At 46.7% G+C, this 19,330-nt stretch overlaps 1 protein-coding gene across 11 annotated transcripts in view; it reads right to left on the bottom strand.

The window, feature by feature from the left end:
- The window catches only part of LOC122711324 (zinc finger protein 853-like), a 63,679-nt gene that overhangs the window by 16,809 nt on the left and 27,540 nt on the right, over positions 1 to 19,330 (bottom strand). For 6 of the 11 annotated variants that reach the window (XM_043929993.1, XM_043930002.1, XM_043929992.1 and 3 more), the window contains 2 exons: positions 18,344 to 18,674; positions 1,698 to 1,882 (listed from right to left, as the gene is read on the bottom strand). In XM_043929993.1, coding sequence (XP_043785928.1) covers positions 1,698 to 1,882; positions 18,344 to 18,674 — 516 coding nt within the window. Of the gene's footprint in view, positions 1 to 1,688; positions 1,883 to 18,343; positions 18,675 to 19,330 lie in introns of all 11 variants that reach the window. The other 5 variants (XM_043929994.1, XM_043930003.1, XM_043929998.1 and 2 more) reach the window with 2 other exon arrangements.

Below are 19,330 nucleotides of genomic sequence, written 5' to 3'. Positions count from 1 at the left end.
TTTTTTTTTTTTTTTTATTCTCCTACTCCCCTGATCCGTAATACATGCCACTTCCGTGCTTCTCTCTTTCTCCCTCCCTCTCTCTCTCTCTCTCTCTCTCTCTCTCTCCCTCCCCGACACTTTGCCTTTTGTTCCGTTTCGTATCGAGAGGCATCGTATATTGTATCCTTGATACGGGAGTGACGCGTCAATCAACGCAACACTCCCTTCATCGTTGTCCGTGGTCGTTGTTCCTTCCTTGAACGATCGTCTCTCCATGATTCGCGCATGGATACGATTGCGATCGTTCGTTCGATCGAATGCTCTGTGATTTCGTTTTGTTTATTAATTTATTTATTCATTTATCTTTTCGAACGAGTAATTTTTCCTCTCCCTCCCAGAATGAATCAAGATTGCCGCGATCGATGATAAAAATGAAAGAAAGCGTGATATGGCGTTCGCTCTGGCGAATAATAAATACTCCCGTTCGAAAAGTTACAAGTTTCCGTTATCGGAAGCGGTTCGTCGTGTGTGAGGAAAAAAAAAAAAAAAAAAAAGAAAAAAAAAAAAGAAACCACAACCAAAAAAGCAGTAGTCCCAAAAAGCATTGTTACATGTATATATATATATATATATATATATATATATATACGAGGAAGAAAACCCCCGAAAAGCGGGATGAAGCTTTTTCAACGATCGTTGTTAACATTTCTATTTTTTTCCCCTCCATGTTAGACACGAAACGAGCACACCAACTCGCGCGACGGTACGATCGACGATCGAGTTGTTCGGATCCAAGTTATTTATTAACGTGGCATTTGCGAACGGATCGAGGGGCGAAACGATTTCGAAACGGTGCGATATCATCTCTCCGCTCCTCATCCCCCTTTTATCGCGAAAATTTTACCCCGAAAAATTTAAAATCACTCGCGATTCACCACGATCGTAACGTCGAATAATCGTTACGAAGTATATATATATATATTAACCCGAACGCAAATCGAATCCTCGATCCCATCGTCAACATCGAGAACCAGAGTCTGTCCACGGATGCGACGATACGTATATACGTTTAATATTTATTCGAAACGACTCGAACGAACTTTCCGCTTACTTACGCGTGATCGTGCGAGGAAAAGAGCGGAATTATTACTACTACTTTGATCGAAAGAGAGCCTATATAAATATATATATATATATGAAGTAAGATAAATAAGATCGAATCTGCTGACAGAAAATGGTATATATCGGATAGAGAAGCGTGACCCTCCACCATGTGTGCATTCAGAGAAACGTTCGTTCGATTTTTTAACATTACGCGGCGAGGAAAGAAATGGCGTTACTTTTTCTTTTCAATTTTTCTTTTTCTCGTTTTTGTTTTTTTTTTTTTTTTTTAATAATAGGCCGGCAGAAGAAGAGCGGATTATTTAGTATAACTACGATTATTATGATATAAGAAACAGCGTTACGAGATTATTATATACATGTACACAACCGTACGTGGTACAACCGTATTGTATCGTAATCTTGGATTTGATTTCTAGATTATTTTTTTCCCGGTTTCTCCGGATCTTTCCGACCATGGTTCGATTATTATCGTGTGCGAGCACCGCGTTAAGTAGCCAAAATGCCTGTTGTTGTTGTTGTTGTTGTTGTTGTTGTTGTAGTAGTTGTTGTTGTTGTTGTTGGACGTCGGATTTGGTACATACATGACTGACCTTCGACGTGTGGGTACGAAGGCTGGATTCTGTGGCGAAGCCTTTGCCGCAGATGTTGCAATGGAACGGCCGGTTCTTCGCCCGTTCCACCTGGGCGTCGTGATTTCGAAGGTGTTGCTGCAAATTCGATAATTGAATGAATGCCCGCCCGCAATCCGGTAGATGGCACTTGTACGGACGTTCACCTGAAACGAGAACAATTTTTTCCCTTTTTACTTCATTTTCCCAACTTTTCTCCCTTCCTTTCTTTCTTTCTTTCTTTCTTTCGTTCGTTTTCTTTTACGTCTCGTTAGGAGGTTCGATCGGATCGGACATCGTCATCGACGGTTCGATCCTCGGCCGAGAGAGGAAGAAAAAAAAAAAAAAAAAAAAAAAGGTCGAGTCTATACACGTGTGTAGTAGTAGGCAGAGTCTCGGTCGATCGGTAAAATGATAATTGGTATCGATGTCCGTGAAAGCGGTAATGGGTCTCGAATGGGCGATTAATTCGTTGAAAAACGCGTTTCGGAGCACGGGTACGAGACAACGGAGGTTGGTGGTCGAGTTTGCTTCTTTTTTTTTTTTTTCACGCGGGGGTGGGGTGGGGGACATGCAACAGGTATCAGCGGCCAGATTTAGGGATGAGCGTAAAAAATGCCACTCGTTTTAAAACGACCATTAGAGGCGAGATGTTTTAACAGCCCGTAACCGCCACCCTGATTTAAAACAATTAATAGGTATCTGCTTTTTTCGCGTATTTTTTTCCCTTCTCTCTCTCTCTCTCTCTCTCTCTCTCTTCTCCCTTCTCCTCCTATTCCCCTATTATTCGCGCGTTTTTCGATCGTTTTTGAACGATCGTGTTTTACTTTTTTTTTTCTTTTTTTCAACCGACGACGACGACGACGACGAGGAGGAGGAGGAGGAGGAGGAGGAGGAGGAGGAGGAGGATGACGAAAAAGTTTCGTCGCCAATTTGATTTACGCAATTACGCGAGCGATCGGGGTGGGAGAATAATTTTCGACGTAAACCGGGCTAATCAAGTATTTACGGGAATTCTTTGCCGAGTATTTAACAAACCGATTAATAATTAAATCGGTGGACGTTTAGCGGGGAAATATCTGTTGAAGCTTTTAATCTATTCTATATCGATTGGAGCGTTGAAGGAAGGGAATTTATACGATCCCTGCAATTTTTATTACGCTTTTTCGTTCCTCCACGGTTCACCACGGTCCTCCTCTATTCTAATTCCCACAAGCGATTGGCTCAATTTAACTTTTATTAATATCGACATTCTTCTCCTTCCCCGCTCCTTTTTACCCCGGCCACCGCTCCTTCTTTTTCCCTCCCTCCCTTCTTCTTCTCCTCACTCTTTTACTTCCGCTACGCTTCTTACTTCCTCCTCTATTCCGAGCCAGAAGATTCATCTTTTATTCAGCTCCGGTCGAAGTTTTAATAAAAATAACTCGATAACATCGACCGAGATTTTTAATAATCTCTCTCTCTCTCTCTCTCTCTCTCTCTCTGGGTTGTTATCTCGCTGACATTAGCTTTCCAACTCGAAACAAATAAAATTCTTCTCGGCGAGCCAATATAATGAAATCGAAGATAAAGATAAAATTGAATCGCCTTGAATCGGGATCTCGTAGTTTTATTCCCGAGAATATAAAAACTGGAGAGGGCGAGCGCGAGAGGATGAACGATAGAATTGTAAAAGTTATAAATACTATGTATATATATATAGTAGAAGAATGTTGGGATGTAATGGTTGGAGACATGGAATCGTAGAAATACGTATATATATATTATAAATATAGAGAAAAACGACTACGTAATCCGTCCCGATTGATAATATTTTTCGTCGCCGCGTAACGAAACGAAGCGCGGAACTTTTCAGTATCAGATTTATGCAGTGACCCGAGTGCCACTCGAACAGTTAAGATTAGTGGACGAGGGACGGACATGATCTCCCGATGAACTTCTCATCTGTCGCGCCAAACTTCTTCCACTGCGCTATGTGTATAATATTTTCTCCTTGTTACAACGTACGTGGCCAATTAATGCCACGATACGGGGAATAACGTGAAATTTATTTATTTACGGGATGTTGTACACGCGATGAATACATCACCACGTCAACCACGTTCTCGCCGTTTTATTTAACGGAATGAGAGAGAGAGAGAGAGAGGGAGAGAGAGAGAGAGAGAGAGAGAGAGAGAGAGAGAGAGAGAGAGGGAAGGGGAAAAGAAATTGGAAAGACGATGCAACAGCTACTGCGTATCCACAATGTGAGATTGGAAAACACGGTACGCATAACGCGTGGCAAAAGTTATAGCCAATACGTAAACTATTACTTTTACGAGCTTTACTTTATCATTTTTATAAGCTCGGCCAGGCGGCGTTTTACGAGAGGCGTTTATTTAGAAGCCGTGTACGCGCGCGTTAAATTTTATCGTGTTTGCATTTACTCGAAACACGCCTGTTTTACGCATCGCGTATGAATTTATCAATGATGCTTTCTTCCAACAACACGTGGACGCTTTTAATTTATGCGTACACGTATGGAAGTACGTATAACCACGGGGATACGCCCGCTCGTTCCGATCGCGATCCCCATTTATTTTTCCAAGCGAAAAAAAAAACGGTAACACGCGACACGCGACGATGGAAAAGAAGTTGCCCCGAAAAATCTTGATATTGGTCTCGTCTCGACGCTACGATTTCGAAACGGGTCGAGTTTAAATAGCGAGTTTAAAAGCAACGAGATCGCATCGAGATACGGGCGATCGCATCGAGACGATTATTATTATTATTACTATTATTATTATTATTATTATTATTATTATTATTATTATTAAAAATCGAGAGAATCGAATAAAATCGAATCCGTGTAATTCCGTGTCAATACGAGCGGAGAGGGATTCCTGTTTTTTTTGCCTTCGATCAACGTCGCACGATCTCTTTCACCGCGAAATAAAATTGATTTGTCGGTTAATCGCATTCAATTTGGTTAATCGGGGAAACGATAATTTCGAGGTTTTTTTCTTCGAAACACAGAGAAAGAGAGAGAGGGAGAGAAAGAGAGAAGGGAGGGGAATACCGATGATGGAACGGAGATGGATGCCGTTGTTTCGTATACATGTATCGGTATACATCGGTATACCATTCGTCCCGATGCTCTCTTTTTAATTCTCCCTCGATTTAATGCCTTTCCGTGTATCTCTCTCTTTCTCTCACTCTCTCGTGGCGACACTAAACACGCATCGACGTTAAATTTTGCTTGACGACCGTAATTCCCCGACGGTGTATAACGTCATTACATTCATCACCTACACTAGCACGGAATATCAAATGAGAGTGGCGATATATTTGATTATTTGTCAGTGGCGCGGTTTCGCAGGCGCGTGCATTCAACCTCTTATCCATCCCTCCCTCCAACCGTCCCGCTGGAAAACTCCCCCCGTGTTTTTCTACGCGAATTCGGCCGACCGATCGACAGGCCGCGTGCGCGCTTCCTTCTTTTTTTCCCGTTTTTTCGTTTCGCCCGATGCGCCTCGTCGTCCACTCGTCAAAATCACCGCCGAGCCCGGTGAAAAAATATAGATGGAAAACTCGGCGGAAAAAGGTGGGCGGCACGCGTGGTGGTTGAGTGGAACGTGTAACGGCGAAACAGTTCTCTCTCTCTCTCTCTCTCTCTCTCTCTCTCTCTCTCTCTCTCCACGCTTCTCTTTTCCTCCTCCTCTTTCTCTTCCTTTCTCCCTCTAACCCTCCTCGTACACACACACCCCCTCCCTCTTTGCAACCCTCTTGCCTCGTCCGTGGAAACGGCGAGCCCCCTCCGGCCTCTCTCGTACCACCGACCACCCAGCGGCCCTCCACGGCCCACTACACGTCCACGCCAGAAAATTAATGTCCCCTGCAATCCATGTATAATGCATTCGCATTTCGTTGAACGAACAAATGAACGCACCGCTAGAAAATTTACGTCCTATGTCTCTCTCTCTCTCTCTCTCCTCCCTTCGATTTCACGTTTCTCTTTCCCGTGTCTCTCCCTCGATTTCTATCTATTCTTCTTCGTTTCTCCCGTGAGATTTTGCGCGTGTGCAACAAGCCGGCCCTGACCAACCCGTCGTCGTTGCACGTATACACACGTATACACATATACGGCCCTCTCTTCCTCTTTGTCCTCTCTCGCTCCTCTCCTCTCCTCTCTTTCTCGCCGTTTTCCCCTTCCCATTCCAGTTGCCATCATCGAAATTCCGGCTGGAAATCATTAAATTGCACGCACTCATACGCACGTGCGTTGTGCTCGCACTGCGATGACCTCGTCTCTCCTCTCTCTCTTTCTCTCTTTCTCTCTCTCTCTCTTCTACTCGATGATGCTCGCCCGGCTATTCGTACGAGCGATACCTTGAATTTCGCGACAAGGGAGGGGGGAGAGAGAGAGCAAATACATATAGTTGCCGGGCAAAAATCGGGGATGAGAGATTGGCCGTGTGCTCGCCACCGATTGGAATGTTTGTATATCGCGATGATATTTGCCGAGTGCGCGCCCCCTTCTGTTCGAAATGATGATTCTTTTTTTCAACCCCCTTCTCCTATTTCATTCTTCCCCCTCTCCCGCTCTCTCTCTCTGGTTTTTCGATTCTTTATTATTATTATTATTATTATTATTTTTTTTTTTTCGTTTCATCGAACGAAGGAATTGGAGGGAATTGAAATGTTTTTTTTTTTTTTCCTCTCTCTTTTCTAACTCTTTCTGGAGCCTCTGCGTTTCTGCGCGAGAGAAATAGATCGAGAGTACAGTACGTTTGTTGCGAAAATTGGTATCGCGCTCGATTTCGCGAGAAGAAGAGGAAGAAGAGGGAGAGGAAGAGGAAGAAGAGATTCCGCGAGTAGGATCGGGGATGGTAGGATTGGATAGACGGGGAGGGGGGAGGGGCTAGTCTTGTCGTAGAAAATTTACGGTTGAACGGTGCAACGTTGATTACATTAACCTTGGTTTAATCGGAAAGTATTTCTGGAGGGATGATGTTACATCCATTTTCGTGCTAATTAAAGTGCGCTTATCCAGGATTTGTCCCTGGTTAAGCAGCCACCCGGTTTAAGAGTAATTTAACTTCGAATGTAGATGAAAAGCAAAGCACGACGTTGATCTCCGATAGATTCTATATTAATTCCCGCCCGTACGGGGGTAGGGAGGGGGAGGAATTATCGATATCACATCGGCCGATGTTACGGAGGGAAGGGGGAGGGGAGAGGAGTTACGTCGATTGCCTATATTCCGATCATCAGGGAAGGAAGAAGGAAGAAGAAACGATGGAAACGTATATAAAAGGACAATTGATCGAAATCCTCGGAAGCTGCGGAGAGGAGAAAAGGGGGACGGCTTCCCTCTCTACCCCTCCCCCCCCCCCTCTTGTACATTAATTATCGGGAAGATATAACGCGGAATCATTACGGATTTAACAATCGAATCAATGATTACAGTACCGTAGGCTATTAAACAAATTACGGTAATGTAACGATCCGAATCGGTCTCTCGTAGCGACCAGTTGCCTCGCTTTTATACCCGTTTTATCACCGTGATTATAACGTTGTTCCTCGGCCACGAGGCGCTCGTTATTATTTTCCTTGCGGCTTTTCAATTAACTCGTCTTCCATCCAACTTGGATATCCATCCGTCCGTCCGTCCGTCCGTCCGTCCATCCATCCATCCATCCATCCATCCACCACCACCACCATCGTCTCTACCTTCGCGCCACCATCGAGGAGGAAAACCGCGATCACGGTGGCGATGGGTAGATTTTCGAACGGTTGCGCGGGGTCAAATCGTAGGAAAATTTATGGAAAAGAAGGAAGAGCATTAACGCGGGCGCGGAGGGAAATTTATAGGGTTTGAAATTAGCATGAAAGCAACGTTAGCGGTGCGTGCGCGCGTGTGTGTATCGCGCTAGGAGAGCGGGCGCGTTACCAGGCGCAGTTAGAGAGCGAGCGGGCCGGATGGAGAGAAGACGGAGCGAGTTAGAGCGAGGGGGAAAGAGAGGGAAGATGTGGATAGAGCGAGAGAGAGAGAGAGAGAGAGAGAGAGAGAGAGAGAGAACATCCCTTTCCCGAGCGATGCAGCCGAGCGTTTCACGCATGCATGGAAATCATTAAAATAAAATGGCCGATAACAAATGACTGTTGCAAAGAGGGGAGCCCTCCCGCTTGGCGGCCATCTTGGTTCACGTGACCGTCATCCGGGCAACCACGGGCACGCCACGCCCCTTTAATGATTTCTACCCCCTGGCGAATGTACCGCACGTACGTACGTGCGAAATTTCACGAGTGTCTGTGCGTGTGTATGTGTGTGTGTGTGTGTATATCCCTCGCATACGCGGGGTACAGTCATCATCAGTAGTAGTCCAGGCCAAATCACCCCAGGTACATCCTCTTCAAAAGGCTACCATGGCCACCACCATGGCAACGCGTTTTCGCGCTTCGCCACTTCGCCGCTTTGCTTTCTCTCTCTCTCTCTCTCTCTCTCTCTCTCTCTCTTCTCTCCTCTCTCCTCTCTCTTTCTCTTCTTTTTTTCATCATCGCCTCGAATCAAATGGAAATCGAATGGAATCGGATCGAATCGAAAGTTTTTTTTCGAAAAATTTGGGATCGAGCTCCTTTCTTTTCGAGTTTTCTCTTCTCTTCTCGAGAAAATGTATCCCCCTCCCCCCTGTTGTTACCCGGTCGAAGGTAGCTCGTAGGAGTCGAATAGCAAGGGTCTGACAATCTAGTTTCCCAGATATCTGGACGAACGATGGACGGACAAACGTTCCGGGAGTGTTTGAGAATCGTCGAGTGGCAGACTTGGATACTGGTCGCTATCGGTCGACTGTCCATAATCGATATTCTTGCGGCTCGTGGTGGCCCTTCCAATCCCGATCCGAGCTTGCTTACGTTTCGGAGATATGTAAAGATATTTGGCATCCATCGATGCTTGAAACGACGCGAGAACGCGAGGAGAGAACTCTTTGCGCCGGTTGGCCGGCATCGGTATAGGCGCGGGTGGAACGTTATTCGGGCATATGGTTGTTGCCTCGCTTCCGTCTCGCTCTTACACACCCTCTCCTCGAAACACCGTTTCACCTGCCCCTGTCCGAAACTCCTCTTTATCCTTTTTTTTTTTCTTTTCCCTCTTCAACCGATACCTCGCCTTTTTTTCCTCTCCTCTCTCTCTCTCTCTCTCTCTCTCTCTCTCTCTCTCTGTCTCTCGGAGAGAACGTTTGTTTCGGGGTCGATGACTCTCAAGGCTCGAAAAAACCCTTTCTTCCCGTGGTTTACTCGTGGTTCCGGAGGCCGACGAACTCGTTTTCACCGATTTGTTGCGCGCCATGCCTCCTCCTCCTCCTCCTCCTCCTCCTGTTCCTCGATTAAGCGAACGAACGTTTAACGCGCTGGTATGCTTCAGCGTGTATCCTTCTGTACTGGGCCAATTAATTAGCGAGAATTGTAAGAACGATTGGACCGGAAACGGTAAACTCTTTTCTCTTCTCTTCTTTTCTTTTTTACCTCTCGTTCGTTCACTCGGAACGAGTGAAAGTTCTAATTTCGGGGTTTGGTCATTTTTCCGTCGGACTTGGCCAAGCATAATTTATTCCCGATGGCTGATGAGTCCCATTGTTGCGGCGGTATGGCTGCTTCACGGCTTGAAGGGGGTGAAAACGAGCCAAGGGGGTCGTCCTCGTCGTCGTCGTCGTCGTCGTCGTCGTAGGAAGAAGGGTTGGAGAAAAACGGACGAGAAATTACGTAAGATACCGGAAGGAAGGAGTGTACGCGGCACACCAACCCCTGCCCCGGTGTTCTGGCACATCCGTCCAAGTGGTGTAACGATCGTTCCTCCTGGACGCAGGACAAGATCTTGAACCTTTTCCCAAAGACGATTCTCGCCACTTAACGGCCATTTCGTCGAGACCTTTTTTTTCTCTCCCTTATTCCCTGCCCTCTGTCGTCACCGTCGTTCGTCGTCCTCGTCCTCGTCGTCCTCGTCGTCATCGTCGTCGTCGTCGTAGAGGCAACCTTGTTCGGGTCATTAGGCAGATGGGGGTAAAAAGGGGTAAAAATTAATGTCTCAGAACGAACGTTCGGCCTGTCGAGTGGCCGGAGCTAAGTCCTGGATGGCTCTCGTGTCTTTACGATTTTTCATCGCGAGCCATTTGTTCGAGAGCGAGACGTCTGTCCACCTCTCCTTCTCCCTCCTCTTTTTTCCTTTTCTTTTTCTTCGTTTATTCCTTCGTTCGTTCCGCTTCTTCCTCTTCCTTACTTTCGCTTTTACTTTATACAAATTATACGTTTCTTCGATCCTTCCCCCGACATTGCACGAAATTCGTTGGTAGCTATATTCGTTGGGTGAGGGGGAGGAGAAAGGAAGAAGGAGCGAGGTAGAAGGAGGAGAAGGGGGATCGATATTTAATCGCTCGTAGCGTAACGAGATCCTGTTAAAAACACGCAAAACTCGTCGGACCAATTCCAAAGGAGGTCAGTAGGTGGATAATGGGTATCAATTAGGGTGAAAAACGAGCGAGATTTACCACCTGCTATTGACACAGCCCAAGATTTTCAATTCGACCAGCCCCCGTTTCTGCCTTGTCGACGTTTCTCAAAAGAGATTCTCCATTCTTTCTCTCTCTCTCTCTCTCTTTCTCTCTCGTCGCTCGAAGAAAACAACCACTCTATTCTCTCTCTCTCTCTCTCTCCCCTCTCTTCCTTCCCTTCCTTCTTTCGAGATTCAAACGGGTCGCACAAAGGGTCGAAAGAAAAAGGAGGGAGAGGATTTTTGCCTCGTTACAATACATTTTTATTTCGGCCCCTTGAATCGTTAACCTCGACCGAGAAAATCGTCATCCCTCCCCCACTTCTTTTAATCCGTTACCTGTTCAGAAATCGACGAGAAATTCTCGAGTTTCGTATAAAGAGTTGTAGTATAAGAGAGCGCGCGAGCGCATCGTCCCACATCGAGGAGCAAAGTTGAACTCTCTCTCCAAATGCCCACACGTCTTCGATCCTGTTTCTGTTCCTGTTCCTGTTCCCGTCGCGGTGTGTGTCGCGGAGCGTGCATACGTGTCGTGCTACAACGTGTTGTGCGCGCACACGAGGCAAGGCTGCGCCCAAAGTTTCCTCCGACGTAAGAAGGAACGTGAACGAGCGAGGCTGGCCGTGTTCCCCGTATGCCGTATGGCGTTCCTTGCCTTCCCTCCCACACGTACCGTGTAGAAAGTTTACTAGATGGAAATCTATATCTTATTTTACGGCCGACCGTGCTCGATATTCTTGACCCCTTCCCTCCCTTGCCCGATATAAATAGTCCGTGTAAATCTTCCTCCTTTCCTCCTGGAAAACCCTCTCTCACGAAAGAAAGGGGGAAGAAAGAAAGAAAGAAAGAAAGAAAGAAAGAAAGAAAGAAAGGAAGAAAGAAGGAAGGAAGGAAGGAAAAAAGGAAGAAAGAAGGAAGGAAGGAAAGAAGAAAGGAAGAAAGAAAGAAAGAAAGAAAGAAAGAAGGAAGGAAGAAAGGGAAGAAAAGAAAAAGAAAAAGAAGGCGCGTGAATGCGAGGGGGATAGAAAGTATCTTCGAAGGCAGGATCAATAGCCTTGGAGGAATTTTTATATAGTCAACTGGTAATCGTAATTAGTAGCGGTTTACTGGAGAATCTGGGAGCAGTGGTCGTTTTGGAGAAAACTGGTTTCGGTGTGTAATGCCGCCTTACTATTTTATCGCGGAAGAATGCGGGCGGCGTGTACGGAAGCACGTTTCGTGATTGAAGTTTTAACGATCCTTATTTGCGAAATATCGTTTCTCTCGCTCGTTCTTCGATCGCTCGATATCACGAATATGTACCGGTGGCCGGTGCGAGGATCGATAAACTAACGCGTGAGAGAGGAAGAGAGAGAGAGAGAGAGAGAGAGAGAGAGGGAGGGAGAAGAAGCGTAAAGGAGGAGAATCGAGTAATTTAATAAAGCGACCTATTGGAATTTGTTTGCGCGAAATTATTGGACTGGCGGCGAAGGAGCCTGACCGAAGTGTATCCTTAACCTACAGACCGGTTTTGCGGTTTGAAGTCCTCTCCCCACGCTTAGGATACGAAGATCCGTACCCGATTTTGCGCAAAAAGTCGCTTTCGTGCCATGCTTAGAAAGTCAATCTAGATTTTGTACACCGTTTACCGCATGCGACGAGTACACACACGTAAGAGATATGGAACTGGTATGGGAGCGAGAGATTAAGCGGCCTTCTGGTGCTACGCTTACACGCGTATCGCCTTGTGTATCTTGTCTTTTAACGGCGTTACACTTTTTCCCGTTTAATAAAAATTTGTTCACGGAACTCGCGCCAATGTCCCCCTCGTGATCCCACTTTTCGTAATCCCATCACGATTTTCGAGCACGCGAGAGAAGGATGAGCGGAAAGAAGCAAGGGAGGAAGGAACAGTGGGCGAAAGCGCTAATAATAGTAGTCGCGGATGGATATTAGTGGAGAATCTTGGCGGTCGGTCGCCCCCTCCCTCTTGGAAAGGGTTAGAAAAGTAAGTCAGTAACGCGAAAGGGTTGAAGTTCTCGTCGATCTTTTAAAGGCCTAAAGAGCGGGAGAGAGCGGGTATCTCTTTAAGAATTTTAAAACGATCCACCCCTCGTCCACCCTCTGAAACGATGAGCTGCTGCAATCTTTCGTTGAAATAATAATTCGCCAATCTGTATGTACGTGTGTGTGTGTGTGTGTGTGTGTGTGTTTGAAACACAGATCAGAAGAAGAGAGTTTTTTAATCAAAGATTTCGTTTCAGGTATATTTTTATGAAACTCGAGGTTGCATTTTGGGATGTATTTTTCCTGTGAAATCGAAAAGAAAGATAGAGAGAGAGAGAGAGAGAGAGAGAAAAGGGCGGACAGAAAAGAAGGGAGAGAGAGAGAGAGAAAAAAGAAAATTTCTCGTCGATTTTTAACTTTTTACAATTCGAAGAACGGTTATTACTTGCGAGTGCATCTCGGATTCTCTTCTATATCAGTAACGCGCGATAAGATAACTCGTAGAAAAAAATCACTCTCATGGCAACAATCTGCGAACGCATTGCAGATTTACACGCTTTTGAAAAACTAATAGCTCTATGAATATTGCGGAAAGAATATTCATCGGAGAGTTGTCTGCCAACTTTTTTTTTTTCTTTTTTTTTTTTTTTTTTTCCCCCCATTCAATTATTTTCGGCTAATCGAATCGTTCGTTCGAAATCAACTTCTCTCTCTCTCTCTCTCTCTCTCTCTCTCTCTCTCTATTTTTCGCGCGCGCGAATCGTTTCGTTTTAACGAAATTACGAAATATATTAAAAATTTCGAGAAAAAAAAAGAAAATTGCGACGATCGCAAAATTGATACGCGATTCAACTATTTTCATGAATTCCTTCTCTCTTTATTTTTTTCTATTTCTTTCTTTCTATGAAATATCGTTGATCGGCTCGAATTTATCGGGGGGACGAATTCCGAGAAAAAGAAGAGTTGCTCGAGTTTGAACAGCGAGCGGAAGAAAAAAAAAAAAAAATAAAAAAAATAAAAAAAATAAAAAAAACATTTTATTTAAAAAGTCGGTCGAAATAGACATTCGTTCGTACTTTATACGAATCTATCAACAAGGTTTTGAGCAAACATCGCGCATAAAGCAAGATTACTTATCTCGGATCAGAAACGGTACACAGTGACAATAGCACGTGCGATCGTTGAAAGGTGACCTTAAAAAAATGACGTGGCATTTTTTGCGTGTTCGCGTCCCCGTAAGGGGGAGAGAGAAAGAGAGAGAGAGAGAGAGAGAGAGAGAGAGAGAGAGGGAAAGGAGAGCATCGGGGTCGAAGCATCCCCCGGAAAGTGCAAAGCGGGCGTCCCTCTCTCTATTCAAATTAAGCCTGATGGAAAAAATGCACGGCCGTGGCATGGAAGGGTTGGCCAGGGAAAATTAGAATAGGCCTATCGGCCTACTATATGCATATGCGGCGTGACTACGTTAATTTTCCCTCGTGCCATACGGTATCTTCAACTTTTAATTATCTTTACCTTTTACCTTTTAACGGTTTAATTGCCTTTCTCTCCGCTATCTATCGGGGAACAGAAAGTTTTCTGACCGTTACTACTCCTTCTTCCATTCTGTATCCTCGATTCCCGCTGACATCGTGTACGATGCGATACGTTCTCACCGTGTGTGAACACGGAGTTAACGCTCGTTTCTCGGAGGAAAAGTTCTCGCCCTCGTTTCTCACCGGTCAATTTGCCTAATTGGTTTTCGTCCCCGGATCCATCCAAGATGCATCCACCTAGAACCTAGGCCCAGCCCAGCTTTCCACCAGGTTTCGTCGCATAATAAGTCGTAATAAAATATATCTTGGCCCCGATATTGCGATCGCGTCCATTTCGAATTTTGATCGTCCGAGGGTTTAAATTTTCTTTCGCGTCGAGGAGTATAATTTTCGCGTGTATGCAATATATATGTATATATATGTGTGTGTGTGTGTGTGTGTATAGTAATATTAGGACTCGTATCGCTCGTTAAAATATTTACAATACACGGTCATGGTCGAGTTGATTAACTCGTATTACGGGAATTAATTAAGTAAACTACGGAGAGAAAGATATCGCGTTCTCGGCCGCGATCAATCGGGAGGGGCAGGGGGGGGGGGAGAACTTTTCGTCCAATTCGGGCTAAATAATCCGGGCAACGAGCAGGTAATTGGAAAACGTTTATCGAGAAACAAAGATTATTTTTCGCGGAGAAGGGAAGAGATTGTTTGGGTATTAAACGAGACGTTTCCACCTTTCCTACCCGCGCCCTCCTCCTACCCTCACCTCCTCCTCCTCCTCCTCCTCCTCCTCCTCCCCTTCTTCCCTTCCCTTTCCCCTTCCCCTGTTTTATCAACCCGTAAAACGTAAAACGTTGCCGCTTTTCTTCAATCTTTAATTTCCCGGCTCGCGTTTGCGATAAAAGGTTCGCCGCTGTTCTTTCTTCTCTCTTTGATTTTTCTCTGTCGAGGCGTTTGACGGGACATTCCGTCGCATAAATTCTTAACTCGGCGAAATTAGCGAATTAAAAGTGGAGGAGCAAAAAGGCGAGGAGCAAAGCGAGAAGCGCGGGGAGAGGAAGAGGGGGTGAGGGTTGAAATTTCTCGTTCTTCTCCTTCGTTCGCGGCGGTTTCGGCAAAGGGAGCTCGAAGCGACACAAGCGAAAAATGCGAAGAGGAAGAAAAGGAAAATTTCTGCTCGTCGAAAACTCGTCTCGTCGAGGCGGCTTCGTTTCGAAATCGTTGTCGTTGGCCGAGCCCTCCCCCTCCCCCTTCCCCCCTCTCGCCGAGAACTTAATTTTTATTCATGCGCCAACGATGCGGCAATTTTTCGCAGTCTTAAGTGGGCTTTAAAATTGTCCGGTCAATTTGGTCGGGAGGACGTGCTCCTTTTTTCAAACCCGGCCAACGAAAGGGGTTGGGCTTCATCTCCATCCGTCGTTTGTATCGGTATTAATGAACCCGTCCTCCAACGTAACTCTCCTTCCACCAACGAGGGCACCGTTATTGCCGAATTTTAACGCGGCCGAATAATAATTCTCCCTCCCTCCTCGATCTCTCGCCTCTCGATCGACGACCGATCCTCCACGTGGTAGAGGGAGGAAAGGGGAAAGGGGAAAGAGGGAAAGAAGAAGAAGAAGAATCGCGAACCGATTCCTCGTAAAGGAAGGCCGTAAACGCTGGTGGCCGGTCGAGGAAAACCGATTAATTCCGTGCGCGTACGTAGGGTTCGACCTACGATCATTAGATTTCGCCCCATGAAAATTGAGTTTTCCTCGTTGTCGAAGGGATAATCTTTGCTAGCCGGTTCTGACCGGTACGAACTCTGCCGTCCATCCGCGCCAACACGCTCCCGAATGCGTACGGCTATTTATTAGGCTGCTACCCGGCCCAATGTGTGTTGCGTGTGCGTGCGTGCGTATATACATACATACATACATACATACATACACACATATACGGGTACACACGAGGACAGTATTTGGGTAATGGTGATGACGGTGGTGGTGGCGGCGGCGTGGTGGTGGCGGCGGTGATGGTGGTGGTGGTGTGCGCGTGCGACGGTGGCGGCGCGTAACTTCGGTTCCATTATTGAGCGATCGGGCGATCGAAAAATTCCCGCGCTTTTTCGCGCGCGGGAAGCCGAGTGGGGCGGGCTGACCTCCTATTGGCCACGCGCTCGGTCACCCCGCGTAAGCCCGCCAAGGGAGGGGAGGAGGATGGACTGTACACCCTCGGCAGGTATTTGTCTAGGCTGCAGCTATTGACCAGCTATCGATATCGTGGACACTCACCGATATTATATTCGCCGTCCTTCGTTTCTACCATTCTCTCTCTCTCTCTCTCCCTCTCTTTCTCTCTCTCTTTCTCTCAGTTTCGCTCCAGCCCCCCTACCCCAAAGCCCTCTACCCCTCTGTTTGTCGTTTCGCCCGCCCGAAACAGCAGCAACGAGCAACGGCGCGAAATTCTGTCGAATTTCGGTTAATGAATTATATGCGTATACGTTGCAAATTTTATAGGCTGTGCGAATATATATTCGGCCGTTCGGAGGGAAATTGTTGTAATGCGCGCGCTATATAACGATGGGGAGGGGTGGCGGCGGCGGAGGTGGTGGTGGCGGCGGTGGCGGTGGCGGTGGCGGTGGCGCGTGAACGCTGCTGAACGGTGCGGCAGTAAATTCCCGCCGTTTTTTTGATTTCGACCGGCCAATCGCGGCAAGGCAGCGAGATCTCGCACCGAAACGAGAAATCAATATGGTATGCAAATGGTCGGGCGGAAGCGCGGCTATCGTTTGGGAAAACAAGCGGGTAGCCGGGAGGGGGTGCGGGGGGAATTCGGAAGGAATTTCAACTGCGAGCACGCCGATTTTTCGATCGGCGAGAAATTGGTATGCCGGTTGGTGGCATAGAGAGAGAACGAGAGATCGAAAATGAGGAATTTTCTTGGTCGGATACGTGTGGAGGGGGAGGGGATAAAATTTCATTCGATCCGATCGATTCGATCAACCTCGATCTCGATTCTCGATCTCGAACTTGCACTCGATGCGATTTTTCCCCTTCGCGATTTCGTTTTCTCGAACGGAAGAGTGAGTGAGAGAGAGAGGCGCTCCCTCCCTTTACACGGTTATTTAAAACGTTTCATCGATAAAGACACGGAAACCGAAAGGCGTGCATGCGATAGATGCGCGTACACCGACGTTAGCTCAAGTACCAGCCGTAGCAGAGTAGAGTAGAGTGGGAACCTCGGTACGCGGGAAGGGTGATTATTAATGTAAGGGGTTGCTGAGCAGTAGTTACTTGCTCGTTGGTAGTCGTCGAAAAGGACGAAGGGGTTGAAACGAGTGCGCTGAAATCAATGTCGGCCCTTTTTTTCTCTCCCCCCTCCTCCTCTTATTCTCTCATCCCCCTCGTTAAACACGGTTAAAGAAACATCGAATATATATACATATATATATATATATATGCATATATATATTTTTTCACGCGAAAGTTTTCGATTCCTCGTGATAAAATTGGTTTTCCCAAATAAATTATACGGTACGATCGTTCGAAAGGAATGTTTTGTTAAGAATCGATCTGTTATCCTCTCTCTCTCTCTCTCGTTTCGATTAAATAGCTGGCATACCGACGAGGTTTTCCTTTTTTTCTTTTCCTTTCTCTTCCTTCTTTTTTTCCCCTCTTCTTTTCCTCGATTGGGAAGCGGGAACCGCTCGAACGAGATGAACGAGGAAAAGAGGGAGAGAAAAAGAGAGAGAGAGAGACTTTCCTCCAAGGGTCCAGTCATACGCGGCGCTGACCGTTCGGTTCTCGAGGCTAATACCTTCCGATTGACTACGCTCATCCCTTAATGAAATTCTTTCTACCCGGGCGCGACCGATTGGCTGGCTTTGCCGTCGAATTTTCTCATTATATTCTACCACCGCGCCGCGTCCCTCGCCCGTATCCCGTTCTACGTCTTTCCGTCACTGTGCTATTCTTAGTCGAGCGGTACCCGCTCGATAAATTCGATCGTTCGCCCCGCGTAAATTGAACTTATCTGCAATACGCAACTTGTATGCATACCGGACGACAACGTGTTCAGTCAACGGTGTCTTGGAAACCACGGTTCTGCCGCGGCACGAGGCGCATTGAGCAATCTCGCAGCATGCATTAAAATTAGCCACAATCGGAACGCACGATCGCTTGTACAGATTATAATAGTATATTAATTTATTGATTATCGACTGGCCGCGATGCAATGCGGTATTCATAGAATTTACTATCAGTCCCGGGAATACCGAATGCATGTATTAAACTCGCCCATTTTCTCCTCCTCGTCATTCGAAATCGACGGACGGATTATTTTACCCGCCGTTTCCACGGACGGATCAATTTTCCTCCGTTTCATCCGGGAGAAACGGCACAATTATTCCAAATCGTTCCGAAAATTCAACGAACGAACAAGAAGAAGAAGAAGAAGAAGAAGAAAATAAAAAATAAAGAACGAAAGACGCGAAAAGAAGGGAAAGCGAACTGTATTCGATGGTGGCTAATTCGTGGACTAAATCCGTGGAAAGTAACGAGGTATACCCCGCTCGAAGAAGGCGGTGGAAGGTGAATACTCACCCGTGTGCAGGCGGGTGTGCTGCTGTACGTGACTGAGCTGCTTGAACCTGCGGTCGCAATAGCTGCATTTGTACGGTTTCTCGCCGGTGTGGACCCTGATGTGCTGGACGAGCTGGTGGTTGCTGGAGAACGACTTGAGGCATTGCTGGCACTGGTGCGGCTTTACCTCGTTCCCGGCGATCATCCCGCCCGGTCCAACGCCGATCGGGCCCAGCCCCGCCAGTCCGCCCGCAACGCCGCCGCCAGCTCTCCCCGTCAGTGCACCCGCCGCGCCGAGCTCCCTCGCGTGCATCTGCATCGCGCTCTTGTGCATGAAGATCTGCGAGAAGAACTGCCACAGTTAGTTGGTACGCTGCACTTTTGCTCGAAACACGGAGGATGGCCGAATCGATGGAAGTTCCGACCGCTCCAACTCCCTCCGACCGCCATCGCCTCCTTGGTCGCCTCTTTCGGAGGCTAGGCCTACCCCGTTCGTCCTTCGTTTCCTTTCCTTCCCTTCTTTTTTTCCTTTTCTTTTCTTTTTTTTTTTTTTTTTCTTTCTTTCGTTCCCTGGCCACCAAGGGCCCGATAAATGATCGTACATTTTGTATTGTATACGTATATATATGTGTATATATATATATATATATATACGTGGGGAAAAACGAAGGTGAACGGTTCAGCTTCGCCTCGTGTGGTTGTACGTGGACGGTTCGAACGATCCTTTCTCGCCATCTTTTCTTCCACGCGATTTTAATCGTATCACACGCACGCGCACGAGTGTGTCCGGATTGCTTGGCAGATCATCGGCTCATTGGAAGTATTCGCCGACGGAAATTCGTCGGCCCGCCCCCCCCCTTTGTCGTTTAAATACGATGCACGATCGAGAGGAATTCTCTCGGTTTTCTTTTTTCACCCCACCTCCCCTCCCCCAAACTCTGTCGAGATCCGTCGAATTTCTTCCCAGCTTTCCTTTCCTATATCGATGGTTGGTCTCTGCGAGTCGAG

This window comes from Apis laboriosa, unplaced genomic scaffold (assembly GCF_014066325.1).
Source record: "Apis laboriosa isolate Shangri-la unplaced genomic scaffold, ASM1406632v1 scaffold16_cov148, whole genome shotgun sequence".
In the NCBI taxonomy this organism is placed as follows: domain Eukaryota; kingdom Metazoa; phylum Arthropoda; class Insecta; order Hymenoptera; family Apidae; genus Apis; species Apis laboriosa.
Note: the sequence above shows the minus strand (reverse complement) of the source record. Positions and strands in the feature narration are given on the sequence as shown.